Here is a 16,783-nt window from a genome sequence, read left to right as displayed (position 1 = left end):
AATTTGTCCAACCAATTTGTTTTATTTAACTTAGAAATTTGATTCATCCTAAAATGTTTCCTTTTTACTCAAGGGACGTAACCACTCAGTACACGTTTTCGAAGAATTCGATTTTGGGGTTGAAATCTATTAAATTTTACCACCAATTTTCTTCACATGCAAGAAACTGACATGCTTTTCGTCCTTAAATAATTTCACTTCTTAATTTTACCAGGAAACAACATTTCAGTCTTGAGTATATGTCGAGGGGGAAATATGTACACAGGCGAAAGATGAAATCGTGACAAGGGGAGAGGGAGAGAGAGAGAGAGAGAGAGAGAGAGAGAGAGAGAGAGAGAAAGAGAGAGAGACACGAAGTCGAAGACAACAAGTAGTTGAAATACTTTTTTCCTTTAACTAAAACGGAAAATGTACGATGAATGTATGCTTGTTGTGTGCATGCGTGTGCATGTTGCCATTAAAGAATAAGATACCTTTTGAAAGTTTTACTGACTTACCCTTGACGAAGAAGCAAGGCAGCGGACATGTTGGCTACAGAGTTATGTCCCGTCGATGTTGAATAATTTCCTTCTTACCGAAACCTTGTAGTTATACAAGTCTTCAACACAGTGATGGCTGTATAGCTTATATATTTAAGACAGAAGCAATTGGAGAATAACTTGGTTAGAATTTGCTTTCGAGACCAAAACAGTGCGCAGGATTAAAATGTATTCATGAGCTCTACCGCCAAAGGAAAAACTTTCAGATGCATTCGTATAAAAAGACGAATTTGTCACATGCCCTTTGTTGTTGACAAATGGAGGCGATCTGTCCCGTGCTTATCACGGTTGTGAGATAAAGACTGTGCATAATCGCCACGAGGGGATTCAGCAACATGTATTTTTTAGACGATGTGTTCACAAAAGGCTTCGCCAGCCTTTGCCTCTTGTTTTATGGTAAGTTCTCAAAGATGGCAGTAAAACTGAAGTTCCAGTTAGAGGTGAAGATGAACAACAGTGTTACTCAGCCTTCTTATTTATTACAGTTCGGACTGTTGATCTTTTTCTTCTGAAGGTGTCTTTGTGTATATGTGTCACATGCGTTTGTTGAGGTTCCCTTTTAGTTACTAGACCACTGCCTCAGTTAATTGTTGTAATTTTGCTTGTGGCTTTGAGACGAGTTTGATTATCAATGCAGCAAAAAAAGCATGATAACACTCATTTATCTTGAATGGACAATGAGATAGCAGTTTTCAGTTATCTCCTTTGTTCTAATGACCAACTTCATAAGATACAGGTGATTCACAGTATGGAAGAGCTTCAGTGTGAAGAAGATGCTGTTATGGTAATGACCATACACATGCACACCTGTATAATTAGTTGTCCTTTTTATTTATTTATTTTTATTTTTTATACAGTGTAGCGCCCTTTATAAGACCTTGCCATTTAAGATTTTCTGACTCCTTCCTCTTAGTCTTATCTGCCTAAGTTTCACACATCATTAGATGCGTAAGTTCACACATTTTCACAAGCCCACATTTTTTGGTGAATTAATTAGACACACTAGTGTCATTTAGAAAAACAACAAATTTGCTACTCCACAGCGAAAGCAGCCTGGCTGCTGAGTTTTAGCATACATGTATGTGTCCAAGTGTGTGCATGATCGGGAGCACAAGAAGGAATACATTAATGTATCTTGATCTTCAAGACACTTCGTAAGTCTATCGTATTTAATAAGTAGGCAAATAACAGAAAACATAAGACCTCTGTCTGCGTCGTACCTCAGCCATTCTCTTGGACGTCCGAAGAGTCCATTTTTGCTACCAAATGCAAATGCAATCTTTTTAGTACTAACTCTTCTCTCCACTCTTCCCTTTCTTTGCTCCCTCATTCTTCATTCTGTATGTGTTGTTCATATTGTTTAAAGTAGTGAATACATGTATGTTTGATTTTGTAAGTGTTTGAAAGTTTAAAAAGCATACACTTGTATGCTTACAGTTACAGTTATTCACACACACCCACACACACATATGTAGTGATGTACACACAACTGTGATGTGAATGAACTTTTTATTACCATGGCAGGTCTGAGCACTGCTAGTGCCGTGACAGTTCAATTAAGTGATTCTAGCCTGGAGCTTCAGATTGGTGAAACCACAGACCTCACTATCTCTTTCAGGTAATAATTATGTGTTTGCATACTCTATGCTCTATCTATGTTTTATTGAGGTGCATTAACTTGGCAAATGCTCCTAGTCTCCCGTTACCTTAAATGTATCTGTTTGGAAAGCGAAATCAAATTCCACTGATATCAGGTGTGAATTACATAATGTTGGCACTCTTAAAACCAATACGCATTGACCAATCACCGAAGGGCTCTGACGTCATTTCAAAAAAGGATTTCCCTACCCAGAATTCCCTTGGTTTTGAAGAATTTGAATGCTTCTCTTTGTGCGATGACACCCCATGCTCGATTTATTATGATTTATAAAAGAAACAAATCATTAAAAAACTTGGTCTAAAAATCAACGTAACTGACCTTGCACAAATGAGTTTTTTAAAATGATTTTTTTAAACTTTTATTCAGAATTCCACATCTGTCTTTTGTTTGGCATGTTTTGTGATTCATGTGTCTTAATTGATGTATAATCCTGAATTCTCAAAAAACTATATGTGCACATTGATATTATTTACAAAGAAATGTTTTAAAATTGTTCTAATGCATTTAATATGTTCTAATGCAAATCTGAATGTTCACTTTAACAGTTAGACCATAATTATATCACGGCTGTACGTGTGTGTATCTTTCTTTTCTTGTTTTGCATGAGTTTTACTGTGAATGCTTTTTGTTTCAGTTCTGCATTGAATGAAACAGCAGAATTACAGTTCACCTACCAAGTTGGAGACGACATTACATATACTGATGATGACGAGCTGATCAAACCACTGCCAAACTTGACTGTGTATCCTGGCAACACCAGTATCACGGTCAAGATCACTGGCAAGAGTGCAGGTCACGTTACCCTTGGAATTAACTCATCATCACCTGAATTTGAAGAGTAAGTTGAGAAAAATTGTTCACTTACAGTTGTACTTTGTAGACCTGTATTAACACTATTGTGACTAGCATTGCCACGGCGTTAACGTCCTGCCTGCCCAAGCTTGCCACCAAGAAACTTCCCAAAAAACAGTAACTGTAAAGAAATCTGTCTAGCAAGCTTGAATTAAGTCCAATCACCACCAAATTTTGTGTACTAATTAAAAAATGGATGCCCAGTTCAGTCGTGCTATTTATAAGTTTGTCACGCGATTTGTTTTAGCAAAGGGGGGGTGAAAGGGGGATAATTTGTGTTTTTTAACGTTTTTTTGTGTGTGTTTTCTTTTCCACTGCTTTTTTAAAAGTTATTTTTTAACAGAAAGTATTATAAATAATTTTATAACCAAACAAGGTGTAAAACCTATGAATTAGCTGAAATATTGTTAAAATTCTACACAGAAATAAGGAGACAGTACAAAGAAAAAAACAAGCAAATCCCGCATTCACTCACAGCATCCTGACTCAAATGAAACAAAACTGTGACACTCACCAAATGATGTCTAGGTAATCCATATTGAATATAAGTCACATTTTCACAACAAAGTCCCAACTGTACACCTATGAACATTTCCAAAAGGATTAGGCTCCAGCCATCCATTGTTATCAGTGCTGCCACGCCCCCCTTGCAACTACACATTCGAAGATTCATGCAGTACCACCCTAACACGTGTAGTTTGCCGACTCATACTAGCAGCAACAACAAGACTGTTTCTTCCTCTATATCACTGCTATTATCGCTTTCTTGAGGCAAAAACAACACGTCGGAATCATGATCTACAGGGTCCTCAAGATCCAACATCCGGAGAATCTCCTCCCGTGACAAGGCTCGCCTTCGATTCATTTTTTTTCTCGAAAAAACCGCACAAACCAGGCTAATTTTACATATGGCGGAAGGGCACACCAAGTGTGTCAAGGGAAACAACTCAATTTACTGCAAGCTTCAAAAACCGGGAAGCAATCACGAGTCGTGTACCTTGTATGTCTAATACTAAAATAGTCACTTCCCGTCCGTGGGCGTTGCAGCGCTATTACTAATATAGTCACCTCCCGTCGCGAAAGTGTTAATCTTTTTAATCAATAGACATGGACAAAGCTCAGCAGTCAATGTTTTTCAAAAATAACTCATGGGTCTTTGAAAGTCTTTACTCTCTGTGTGTGACAGGTCATTCCAGTGGAATGACCTCAGATGAGATTTAAAAAAAAACTGTTCACGAAATGAAAAGGTGCCTAGATATCTAGTAAGTAGTATTTATTTTTAAATTGTTCATGTTTTGCGTGCCATTCTGGACACACACGCCCCTTCTACCCGTCGTTTGGTCTCTAATCGTCCCCCCTCCCCGTGGTATAGCGGTGTGGGACCTGAACTACAAGACGCCAAGCGGGAGAGGAGGGGGGCGGAGCGTCAGTGGCGCGCCACAGGTCTAACCGTGCACCGGCAAGTATTTCAGGCGGCCAGAAACCGGGTCATCGCCATCGTCGACCATGCCAAGTCTGCATTCTTCTCATCCAAAATACTCGCATGCACCTCAGTCAAACAGCTGTTTAGTGTCACCAATGACATCTTAGGCAAGGTGACTTGTCCCCCTCTTCCCACTATGTTCTCTGTACATGAGCTTCCCCAGAAGTTCGCTGACTTTTTCACTGCGAAGATCGCGCTTATTCGCGAGAAGCTTGATTCTGCTGTTGTCCCGCCTTCACCGGTTGCCGATAGGATGTATTGTGGTCCAGCTCTGCAGCGTTTTGAGCCTGTCACCAGCGAGTTTGTAAAAAAGGTGTGTTTAGGCGCTAGTCCGAAAACGTGCGAGCTTGACCCCATTCCGTCCTCTCTGCTGTGTGATTGTATTGATGACCTTCTTCCATATCTCACTCACGTCATCAACGACTCTCTGACTTCCGGCTCATTCCCAGATGAATTCAAACCTGCAATAGTTAGGCCCCTCATCAAAAAACCTTCACTTGACAAGAATTCCTTGAAAAACTTTAGGCCCGTTTCGAACTTGTCATTCCTTTCAAAAATCACTGAAAAAATTGTCCTTTCACAACTTCTCACTCATCTAGAGCAAAACCACCTTCTCAACACCCATCAGTCTGCATACAGGAAAAACCATAGTACTGAGACAGCACATCCTTCTTGGCTTTGACGAAAATCAGGTCTCCATTCTAACACTACTGGACTTGTCTAGCGCATTTGATACGATAGACCACGAAATTCTGCTCCACAGGCTTCAGCACTCCTTTGGTGTTCATGATCTGGCCCTTTCCTGGGTTCGTTCGTACCTTACTAACCGGACGCAGACCGTTTGTGTCAACGGCATCAAATCTCAACCTTCAGCTCTCCAGTACGGTGTCCCGCAAGGGTCCGTGCTTGGCCCCATACTTTTCGTTCTATATGCCTCCCCTGTGTCCGATGTTATCAGTCGCCATGCGTTGTCGCACGAGAGTTTCGCTGATGATACACAGCTTCATCAGTCTGCCCCTCTTGCTGAAGTTGACGTTCTGGTATCTCGGACACAGGATTGCATTGCGGACCTCAGTGATTGGATGTCTTTAAACAAACTCCAGTTAAATAGTGACAAAACCGAAGTTATGCTGGCCTGTCCCAAGAAATTTCTCAATCACCCTTCTCTTCCTGCCTCTCTCACTGTCAACGAACTACCTATCTCTTTCTCTCCGTCTGTCCGCAGCCTTGGCGTCACGCTCGATCCAACTCTCTCTTTCCAAAAACACATCTCTAACATCTGCAAGTCCGCCTATCTAGAGCTGCGCAAGATTAGTTCAGTCCGTCACTACCTCACCACTGATGCAACCAAAACGTTAGTGTGTTCTTTAGTCCTCTCAAAGATAGATTATTGCAATTCTCTTCTGGCCGGTCTCCCTAAGTACCTTTTAGATAGACTTCAAAGGATCCAAAATAACGCTGCCCGCCTGGTCTTCAAATCTTCCAAGTATGAACACGCCACACCCCTTCTTCACTCTCTACACTGGCTGCCTATCACTAAAAGGATCGAATACAAACTCTCCTCTCTCTCTTTTGCCGTCGTTTCTGGTTCTGCCCCAGAATACTTCTCAGAACTCCTCAATCTCTACACCCCCTCTCGTCAGCTTCGCTCCGCCGCCGACACTCGACTCTTCCGACTCCCCACAGTGCAAACAAAGACATGTGGCGAGAGGTCCTTCGCCTATCAAGCCCCTGTGACCTGGAATAGATTACCTCTGCCTCTCAGACACACAGATTCTCTCACTACATTCAAGACAAATCTCAAAACACACCTCTTTCAGCGCAAGTGATTTTCCCTCCAGCATCTCCCCACCCACCCCATCCCGCCCCACCTCACCCCCTACCTAGTGCCTAAAATAACGTGTATATATATTTTCTGCGCTTTGTGTCAGCACTGTTTGTGTGTGTGTAAATAGTATTGTTGACACGTTTTTATACAGTAGCCTTATGTGGTTCTTGTGCCTAGGCTGTGTATTGGATTGTCATTGTATGCCTGCATCATTAGTTGTCAGTAATTATTACATGTGCTGATTGTTCTCTTTGCCTGCGCGCGTATAGTATGTTGGTTATGATTGGTCATAGTATGTTTGTTTATGTTTGGTCGTTATCTTTGCCTGTGCGTGTATTGTATGGTTGGTCGTTTTCTTTGCCTGTGCATGTATAGTTTGTTGGTTATGTTTGGTCGGTTTCTTTGCCTGTGCGTGTATAGTATGCTTGGTCGATGTATGTATTGTAAAGCGCTAAGAGTAGACATTTTTCTAGAATAGCGCTATAAAAGTTTGCATTATTATTATATGTCTTTAACAACGGTCTTGGTTTTCCAGTATTCAAGATGCATATGTGCACATTGACGTGGTTCACAATTCCGTCCTCATCACAATCAATGCTGTCATTGGCTGGATGTATTTTGTTGCCTGGTCTGTGTCCTTCTACCCACAGGTCTACTCAAACTGGAAGCGAAAGAGGTAAACAATTTTATTTATTTTTAAACCCGTACATACACCGGGAGCTGGGTGGCTCAGTGTATTAAAGGCGATGTTCATTTTCGAGGTGCTTTTGTTGTGAGCACGTTTGTGATTCAGTTTTAGCTGTCTGATTCTTTGGCCTGGTTGTCCATTAATTGTGTCAAAGCAAGAATTTTGAGTTTAGTTCTATTTTGTTATGTGAACTTTTATGGAGATAGTGTATAGATGTATGTGTGTGTGTAAACAATGTACGTACTGTACATGTATTAACAGTGTGTTATGCTTACTTTTCATGTTTCAGTGTGGTGGGCCTTAACTTTGACTATCTGCTGTACAACATCACGGGTTTTCTGGCTTACGCCTTTTTCAACGTCGGCATGTTCTGGGTGGATACAGTCAAGGCAAGTGACAGTGTCTTTTTGATGTTCATTAAAAATAAATAGAATGGGTAAATGATTAGATCAATAGATAAATAGAGAAAACAAATCCAGTCACACAGACAAAAACATTGACACCAACACACACAGACATACACGGAAACACAGACAGATATGCCCATCCATTCAAATTTTCTGTTTGTAGTGTTTGTAAAGTCACCTCCACTTTAAAGGGGTGTTCCACTCGACTACAGAAATTGATGCTTTGTATTTCATGTACTGTGTGTTGTGTTTTATCTGCAGAAAGAGTACAAGTCACAGCACCCAGGAGGCATCAACCCGGTACAACTGAATGATGTCATTTTCAGTTTACATGCTGTATTCGTAACCGCCATCACGATTTTCCAATGCGTAATTTATGAGGTAGGTCTCTTTGATTGTTTTTCTGTCATATTTTTGTATTATTATTGATTCAGATAAATAATTTGATTGTCTCATGACAGGTCTGCTTAGTCAGGTTTTGAGACTGAATGTCAGCAGAAGGTGTCCTTTCTTGGGAGGTGTCCTCTTATCAGAGGGGCCTTACATTGCAGGTACAATGATACCTAATATGAAAGGACATCCATGGGACTAGCCAATGGTGATATTCCAGGTGCCCTGTTATGGAAGGTTTACTTTAATCAATTTTAGACAAAATTAGAGTCTAATACTGTAATAGGCAACAGAAGGTGTCTTTTATTGGGAGATGGCCTTTTATCAGAGGGCCTTACATTACAGAGGTACCTGCAATGAAAGGACACTGTTTGGACCAACCAAATGTGTCCCGAGACTACAGGTGGCCTGTGTGTCGGGTATACATGTATTTTGGTCAAGATAATAGACACAGGTACAACAGAAGTTGTCCTTTAGTGGGAGGTGTGTTCTTATCAAAGGGCATTAGATTACTTGTACATGTAGTACTGTTCTGCAATATACTATTTATGCATAACAGCTGTATATTAGCTTTTTATGGCAGAGAGGAGGACAGAGATTGTCCAAGTTAGTCTTGGTCCTTGTGCCAGGGGCGTGGCTGTTTGCAGCCATCACTCTCGTCGTCACGCTGGTTCACAAGATCACCTGGTTGACCTACCTCTACTACTTCTCTTACATCAAACTGGGCGTTACACTTATCAAGTACATTCCACAGGTGAGTGCTGGGAAAGAGCCTAACTCCCACTGCCTACCCTTGAATATATTGTGACTTTATTCAGCTTTCCTGGGGAAAGAGTCTCCCACTCTCTAACCCTTGAAACCGGTGGCTCTCTGCTGTTGCACAAAGATTTCATGGGGAAAGGGTCTTCCACTGTCCACCCCTTGAAACGGGCGGCTCTTTGCTGTGGCAGTTCGCTTTCCTCAGAGTATGTGGTTTGCCATTGTGCTTGTACCCACAGTTACTTATCTCCCTTGTCATGAGTGATAGGAAAAGCAACATTGATTGTCATTTGGTCAAACACATTTCCTTATCTTGTTTTGCCATACTATTTTGATTTTAGATACATTCGATTGTGCTGTTGTTTGCAGGCCTGGATGAACTATCGCCGTAAGAGTACTATGGGTTGGAGCATTGGAAACGTTTTGCTGGATTTCACTGGAGGCTCTCTGAGCGTTCTCCAAATGTTTCTTCTAGCTTTCAACAGTGGTAGGTACCCTTGCCTCGATTTTAAATACATTTGGTCTCACTGCCTATGAAGGGGGAGCCTCGGGTGTATGTATGAAGGTCAGGACTTTTCAGCCTTGGTGAAAACTGATCTGGTGTTTGCAGGTTCAGTTTTTCAGATTGATTCAAAGTTTTCATAGCAACTTGTTTAGTTTGACATGTTTAACACAATACAACTGTAGCAGAATGGGTTTATTGTTTATTTAATTCTAAAAGTGGTAAATGGCTTGTTGAAAAACAACAGTCCATTGTGTCTACAGTATATGCGAAGTAATTAGATCTGTTGTCTCAAAACTAGCACAATAACGACAAGCAACATGAGTTTTAGAAATATTTTTCACATTGCTTAAAAGAAAATCAGTCCACCAGGTTTTAATCTCTTATAACAATCACAATACCAAACGCTTTCATTGTTCATAAAAATGAAAAATTGCCTTGATTCTTGACAGATGACTGGAGCTCTATATTTGGCGATCCAACAAAGTTCGGCCTGGGCTTTTTCTCCATGCTGTTTGACGTTCTCTTCATCGTTCAACATTACTGCCTTTACCGCGGCAATGAACCCTATGAACAGCTGGATGAAGAAAAAGAGGTGCTTGTCAATGACGGTTCAGTTTCCGGCGATGGTGAACCGGTGCCTAGAGTTAACACTCCATGTTAGCCAATGACGGAACCTTCCATTCCTAGCAAGGGTGAAATTACTAGTAACAGTCAACCGGTGCCTAGAGAAAATACTCATTGTAGTAACAGTCAACCGGTGCCTAGAGAAAATACTCATTGTTAGTCAGTGACGGAACCTTCAATTCCTAGCAATGGTTAACCAGTGCTAATGGTTATTTGTCACCCCTTCATCCATCCAACCGCGTAGTGCCTTTTGTAATTGATCCTGTTGTTAGTGATAATCTTTTCTCTGGGTGGGAACGATATATATAAGATTTTGCTTCAAAATGAGAATTTGTTCTAGACAGATTGGTCTTTTTGTTGTTATCGTTTGTAATGTGGGAGGGGAGGGGAGGGGGGGGGGGGGAGGTGGGTGATTCGCTTTATGAACAACTGCATAGATAGGAAAACACCTCTTGTACTAAGAGTATTTTGTGCTTAGTAGGGAATTTTGCACTATCCCATCTGCATTGTATGGAATTAGATGATCTTTTGTCTTCCCATTGTTATGGAGGGTTGTGTCTAATTGTTATGAGGCTGAGATTAAATGTATTGCCAAAGATTCTACCAAACTAAAGTTGTGTTATGTAAGTTGCCTGGTTTGTCTCGCTGTTTCGGCACACTGAGACATCTGATAGATTTTGTTTGAGTCTCTCAAATTTAGTAGTATGAGACAAATTGTGACCCTCTACCACGGAATGAGTCGCATGTCACCTTTGCATGATTTTCATACTTTTACATTTTCCTAAAGAGTTGTTTATGCTCTATCTAGTAATGAAAACCGTTTTACAAAAGAGCGAAAACTGTTTGAGTTATAAGCCTGTGACTAAGGTTACCCTCACACTGTTACCAGACACTCCCCGGACTTATATTAAGCCTTGCGCAGAACCGCGAGAGGTGACATGCGATTCATTTTGTGGTGGAGGGTCACAATTGTAATTTTTTAGTTTTTATATTTAGTCAAGTTTTGACTAAATATTTTAACATCGAGGGGGAATCGAAACGAGGGTCGTGGTGTATGTGCGTGTGTGTGTGCGTGCGTGTGTGCGTGTGTGTGTGTGTGTGTAGAGCGATTCAGACTAAACTACTGGACCGATCTTTATGAAATTTGACATGAGAGTTCCTGGGTATGAAATCCCCGAACGTTTTTTTCATTTTTTTGATAAATGTCTTTGATGACGTCATATCCGGCTTTTCGTGAAAGTTGAGGCGGCACTGTCACGCCCTCATTTTTCAACCAAATTGGTTGAAATTTTGGTCAAGTACTCTTCGACGAAGCCCGGGGTTCGGTATTGCATTTCAGCTTGGTGGCTTAAAAATTAATTAATGACTTTGGTCATTAAAAATCAGAAAATTGTAAAAAAAAATAAAAATTTATAAAACGATCCAAATCTACGTTTATCTTATTCTCCATCATTTGCTGATTCCAAAACCATATAAATATGTTATATTCGGATTAAAAACAAGCTCTGAAAATTAAATATATAAAAATTATTATCAAAATTTTTTTTTCGAAATCAATTTAAAAACACTTTCATCTTATTCCTTGTCGGTTCCTGATTCCAAAAATATATAGATATGATATGTTTGGATTAAAAACACGCTCAGAAAGTTAAAACGAAGAGAGGTACAGAAAAGCGTGCTATCCTTCTCAGCGCAACGAATACCCCGCTCTTCTTGTCAATTCCACGTGCACTGCCTTTGCCACGGGCGGTGGAGTGACGATGCTACGAGTATACGGTCTTGCTGCGTTGCGTTGCGTTCAGTTTCATTCTGTGAGTTCGACAGCTACTTGACTAAATATTGTATTTTCGCCTTACGCGACTTGTTAGTTTTTAGTGTTGCTGTTGTAACATTTCAAAATAAATAACAGCAAAACCAGATATTTTTATTTTATCACCGAAGAAGTTAAAAGACAATGGTTTGATAGTATATTCTGCTGCTAAATAGGGATGGCTTTGATTTTGAGAGAGACTCTTTTGGCGAGGATAATTTGGTTCTGAACCACATAATTTGATTGGATGTGTGTCATCGATCACTGCTTTCGCCTTTGATAACATATATATGCTTGCTTTTTCAGGTTTTAGAAATATTGAATGAAGATAAGTAGTGTTTGTGTCATGGTTGGTGTATTTGCTCTTCTCCATGAAAAACCTGAAAAGACATCGGAGAAACTAAGTGAATACTTCAACATGTTTTAAGAAAACAAGAAGCTGACAATGAATATAAGGATTTGCTAACATTGGCTTGTCAGTTTATGCAGAACAGTTGGGAAATTCTTGCATATGCTAAGCATTTCTGATAAGTATATCTTTTTAAGTTCTAGGTTGACCATGCTGTCAGAGAGAAGAATACAGACTTATTTTTCTATTCTTCAAAGCCATAGCAATTGTCACACTAATTTTACCTGGGGAAATGGTTTTTTCACGGAGAAGAGTGTATTTTGAAGCTTTTTATGCACTGGAAGGAAGTGGGTGTATCAAAGAATAAGTAATAAAGCACACTGAACATATCTTTGCAGTTTTTCTTAAAGGCATATGTACGCGCTCCCGTGTTTACAAAGTGTAGTTTGCCCATAATCGATGTCAAACGCACCATAAGACCATATAATGACGATATGTCACCATGCGCGGACCATAATACATGCATTACAGCTTGTTCTAGCCTCTGAAAAAGTGAGGATGTCAACAAAGCCGCGGTGTTAGCTCCCTTGCATCAACGTTACATGTGTTGCCAAATCTATAAATAGGACGATCCAGATCAAAATGAAAATTAACATATCTCAACATTGAAGGGGTCCTAGACCACAATATTATGCAGGGAACTTAATTTAGCATGTCTCCACCTGTTGGTAAAGCAATTAGCGTGTATAGTCATCGAGTACATATGCCTTTAAGTTTTAACTGTATATTTTTTAAATTTACGAACATCTGTTATTTTGTCTTAAGGCTGGTGGCTGTGTTTTGTTACCTATTTATTTTACTGTTGTACTGAGATCTTATCTGGATATGTACATGTTTTCCATTGTTATCAAATTATTAAAACGTTGCCTGTTATACTTTAAGTTATGGCTGATAGGAGAGGGGAACCATTTTGAGAATGCTGTTATATATTGTTATTGCACAGGGTTAAGGTGTACTTTCGTGCATGCAAGTTAGAATTTGCGTTTGTTTGTTAAATATGCACATTTACTGTGCTTCAGAGAGAGGTGAAACGCTGGATTAGTGAGGTCTCAAATTGTGATGGGATGAATGTGACTGTACCATACTCAGCAAAGTAAATGTTCCCCTCAAAAAGTATTAGTCGAACCTGTCTAAAGGGACTGAGAAAAAGTGGTCTCTTGAGACAGGTGGTCTTCTTTGACAGGTTCGACATTTGACAAACTCCCATCTTCCTAGAAACACTTGAACGTAGTGTCACACACACACACACGCAAACCTCCCGCTGCACAGAAACACTTTTTTCACATGTGGAATACCCGTGTGACTTGGAATAATAGGCCGTGAAAAGTAGGATATGTGCCGAAATGGCTGCGATCTGCTTGTCAATGTGAATGCGTGATGTATTGTGTAAAAAATTCCATCTCGCACGGCATAAATAGATCCCTGCGCCTTTAGTCCGAGTCTGGATATACGCGCACGATATAAGACTTCATGTAACTCACAAAGCCACTTATACAGCCACACACACACACACATACATACACATACACACTCACACACAGTTGTTGCTCCACTGCTTTCTTGCTTAGCCGTGCGGATTGTTGGGTGATTAAAGATGAAAACCGCTTTGCACTCGTCACAGACAAGCGATTGCAATTTGCGGTCAAGACCCCCAGGGGCTTACGTGTGGCCGGGATGTTTTCTTTGGGAAAGTGAGCGGAAGAGGGTGGGTGACTGTCAAGGTCAGATCAGGTCAAAATGAGATCAGGTCAAACCATAAAACTGTCTTGGACCGAACTTGACCTCATGTTCTGCCCTGTAATGTGAAGTGGGTTTGTTTTGGAAAAAGACGTCAGGTGGTCTTCCACAACAGGTTGAAACCGTGTTTTGGGACCGACATTGGGTGATCTTTGGTCTCGACAGGCAGGTGGTCTCTTTACACAGGTCATTTATATAGTAAAAACCCTTGGGGATACTTTGGGGTGGTCTCCTCAGACAGGTGGTCTTAGGGGCAGGTTCGACTGTAGTTTAAAGGTGCATTCCTTCCTGTGTAAGCCATGATGTTCATCATGATAGATCGATACATCGATCTGTTCAAGCTTCACTACACAGCGTCAAAGCATTCTTCAAGACACATACCAAAAATCAGCAACCTGGCTGTTTCCTGGCCATTTCATAAATGACACCTATGTCAATCTGCAAAATTAATTCAGCACAAAATTCATACTCTTCATTGAATGTTGGTGTTTGGTACATGTTCAAGTGGAAGGATGCTCTTTTTACATTTAGTCAAGTTTTGACTAAATGTTTTAACATAGAGGGGGAATCGAGACGAGGGTCGTGGTGTATGTGTGTGTGTGTGTGTAGAGCGATTCAGAGTAAACTACTGGACCGATGTTTATGAAATTTTACATGAGAGTTCCGGGGCATGATATCCCCAGACGTTTTCTTCATTTTTTCGATAAATGTCTTTGATGACGTCATATCCGGCTTTTTGTAAAAGTTTGAGGCGGCACTGTCACACCCTCATTTTGTAATGAAATTGATTGAAATTTTGGCCAAGCAATTTTCGACGAAGGCCAGACTTTGGTAGTGCATTTCAGCTCAGAGGCTTAAAAATTAATTGATAATTTTGGTCATTAAAAATCTGAAAATTGTAATTAAAATTATTTTTTTTATAAAACGATCCAAGAACAATTTTATCTTATTTGTCATTATTTTCTGATTCCAAAAACATATAAATATGTTATATTCGGATCAAAAACAAGCTTTGAAAATTAAAAATATAAAAATTATGATTAAAATTAAATTTCCGAAATCGATTTAAAAACAATTTCATCTTATTCCCTGTCGGTTCCTGATTCCAAAAACATATAGATATATGTTTGGATCAAAAACACGCTCAGAACAAGCGGTGGACAGATGATGCTACGAGTATACGGTCTTGCGAAAAAAATGCAGTGCGTTCAGTTTCATTCTGTGAGTTCGACTGAGCGCGACTTTTTTTTCATATGAAAGCTTTGACAGATCTGTGGGGGTGACATGACCATGTACATGGTAAGGAATGTATGTTTAATGTTTAAACGTATCTGTTGATGAGCATCGCTGACTTTAGGATAGTGGTGAGAATGGAAAGTGTCAGAATGAGGCGTGAACAATTGTTCTTGTGCAATATTATAGCTGACAAACCCTGTGATATTAAAATGTTTTTCAATAATAGATCACAATGTTATGTTTGTAATTATTGCATGTGGGTGTGATGTTAGATTTTCAAAGCTTTCAAAATAAGATCCATTTTATTAGTTGCACACAATTGTGATTTTAATTTTAATTTTGTTTTAATGCTTCAAATTTTATCAGTGGGTTTTTGTTCTCTCTATATACATGTATGCGCTTTTTGTTTGTGGATGGCTTTCTAGATTTTTGTTGTTGGGATTGTTTCATTTTTTAAAATTATTATGTTAATATGTGTCAAGTTCATAAAGATAACTAAATTTTAGTTCTGATAGATCCTTATCAGCTTGCGTGGGTTATGATATGATAATTAAATGGAGATTACTAAAATAATAAAATAAACAAAAAAATATATACAATTATTTTGATGTTTAAGATGATAAACTGGAGAAGTACAAGATAGTGATACTGACTACCACTGAATTGCATTGAAAGTATCAAACACCTTTTGATAGTAAGGCAAAAAAAAAAAAAAAGGTCTGTTTACGGTAACATAGGCCCAAAAAATAGGGTCGGTAGGTTGGGATTTTATTATTTTTTTTCCAAAAAACCATATTTTTACGTTATTTTGCAAATTTTTTCCCCCCCCAAATGCCCAAAAAAAGTCTAGGGTCTTGCGAAAAAAATAGGGTCGGTCGGGTTACCGTAAACAGACTATTTTTTGTGTGTGCCTAATACCTGTCCTCAGGATTGCTCGCTAATGTTTTCTGCTACAATTGGTTTAGGACCTGTAAATTGACATCAGTGCTTTTGTCTTGTCATTTTTACTTTGTCTGCACTCAATGTTTTGTATGCACACCAGATTTTTACCGGAGTCTTCATTCACATCACCTTTTGTCATAAAGTATACATTTAAAAAGGTTGGCAGCAGTGCTCATCCCTGGCACCCTGGTAATGTCATGATATCACATACATTTTCATTTCAAGTGCTTTTGTTTTTACCTTCTTCAGTAGTTAGTTTTTAAGAGGCTGTTTCGCACAAAGGCTAGTGAATTTTGCTGAGTGACTGAGCGTTTTCTTGTGTGCTTGCCGATTTCTTGTGATAAGAAATGCAAAGTGTATGCACTATGAAATCCACTTGAACTCGAGGTGATTAACTATTGATTAATTCTTGATGCTTTGACAGCTGATCAAAAAAACATGATCATTTTGAAGCTGCTGTTTCTGTACAGTTTTTGAGTCACTTGAGAAAAAGTGACTCTATGTAATCGGTTAGTGTTAGTCTGTCCGGCCGGCCGTCCGGCCGGCCGTCCGGCCGGCCGTCCGTAGACACCACCTTAACGTTGGACTTTTCTCGGAAACTATCAAAGCGATCGGGCTCATATTTTGTTTAGTCGTGACCTCCAATGACCTCTACACTTTAACGATGGTTTCGTTGACCTTTGACCTTTTTCAAGGTCACAGGTCAGCGTCAAAGGAAAAATTAGACATTTTATATCTTTGACAAAGTTCATCGGATGTGATTGAAACTTTGTAGGATTATTCTTTACATCAAAGTATTTACATCTGTAGCCTTTTACGAACGTTATCAGAAAAACAAGGGAGATAACTAGCCTTTTCTGTTCGGCAACACACAACTTAACGTTGGGCTTTTCTCGGAAACTATAAAAGTGACC

At 39.6% G+C, this 16,783-nt stretch overlaps 1 protein-coding gene across 1 annotated transcript; it reads left to right on the top strand.

Annotated features, from left to right (window-relative positions):
* Positions 1-790: 790 nt before the first annotated feature.
* Positions 791-10,110, top strand: LOC138966523 (cystinosin-like). Its single transcript, XM_070338787.1, has 9 exons — positions 791-935; positions 2,064-2,157; positions 2,834-3,037; positions 6,898-7,038; positions 7,340-7,439; positions 7,719-7,838; positions 8,431-8,601; positions 8,976-9,093; positions 9,561-10,110. The coding sequence occupies exons 1-9, from the start codon at positions 875-877 to the stop codon at positions 9,770-9,772; spliced, it is 1,221 nt and encodes a 406-aa protein (XP_070194888.1). The 5' UTR covers positions 791-874; the 3' UTR covers positions 9,773-10,110.
* The last annotated feature ends 6,673 nt before the right edge of the window (positions 10,111-16,783 follow it).

This window comes from Littorina saxatilis, linkage group LG5 (genome assembly GCF_037325665.1).
Source record: "Littorina saxatilis isolate snail1 linkage group LG5, US_GU_Lsax_2.0, whole genome shotgun sequence".
NCBI lineage: Eukaryota > Metazoa > Mollusca > Gastropoda > Littorinimorpha > Littorinidae > Littorina > Littorina saxatilis.
This window is presented reverse-complemented; position numbering and strand designations above follow the sequence as displayed.

Coding starts and splice junctions, on each gene's coding strand:
- LOC138966523 (XM_070338787.1), top strand. CDS start 875: ATGTATTTTTTAGACGATGTGTTCACAAAAGGCTTCGCCAGCCTTTGC. Junction 7,039..7,339: donor TCAAACTGGAAGCGAAAGAG/GTAAACAATTTT, acceptor TTCATGTTTCAG/TGTGGTGGGCCTTAACTTTG. Junction 7,839..8,430: donor TCCAATGCGTAATTTATGAG/GTAGGTCTCTTT, acceptor TTTTTATGGCAG/AGAGGAGGACAGAGATTGTC.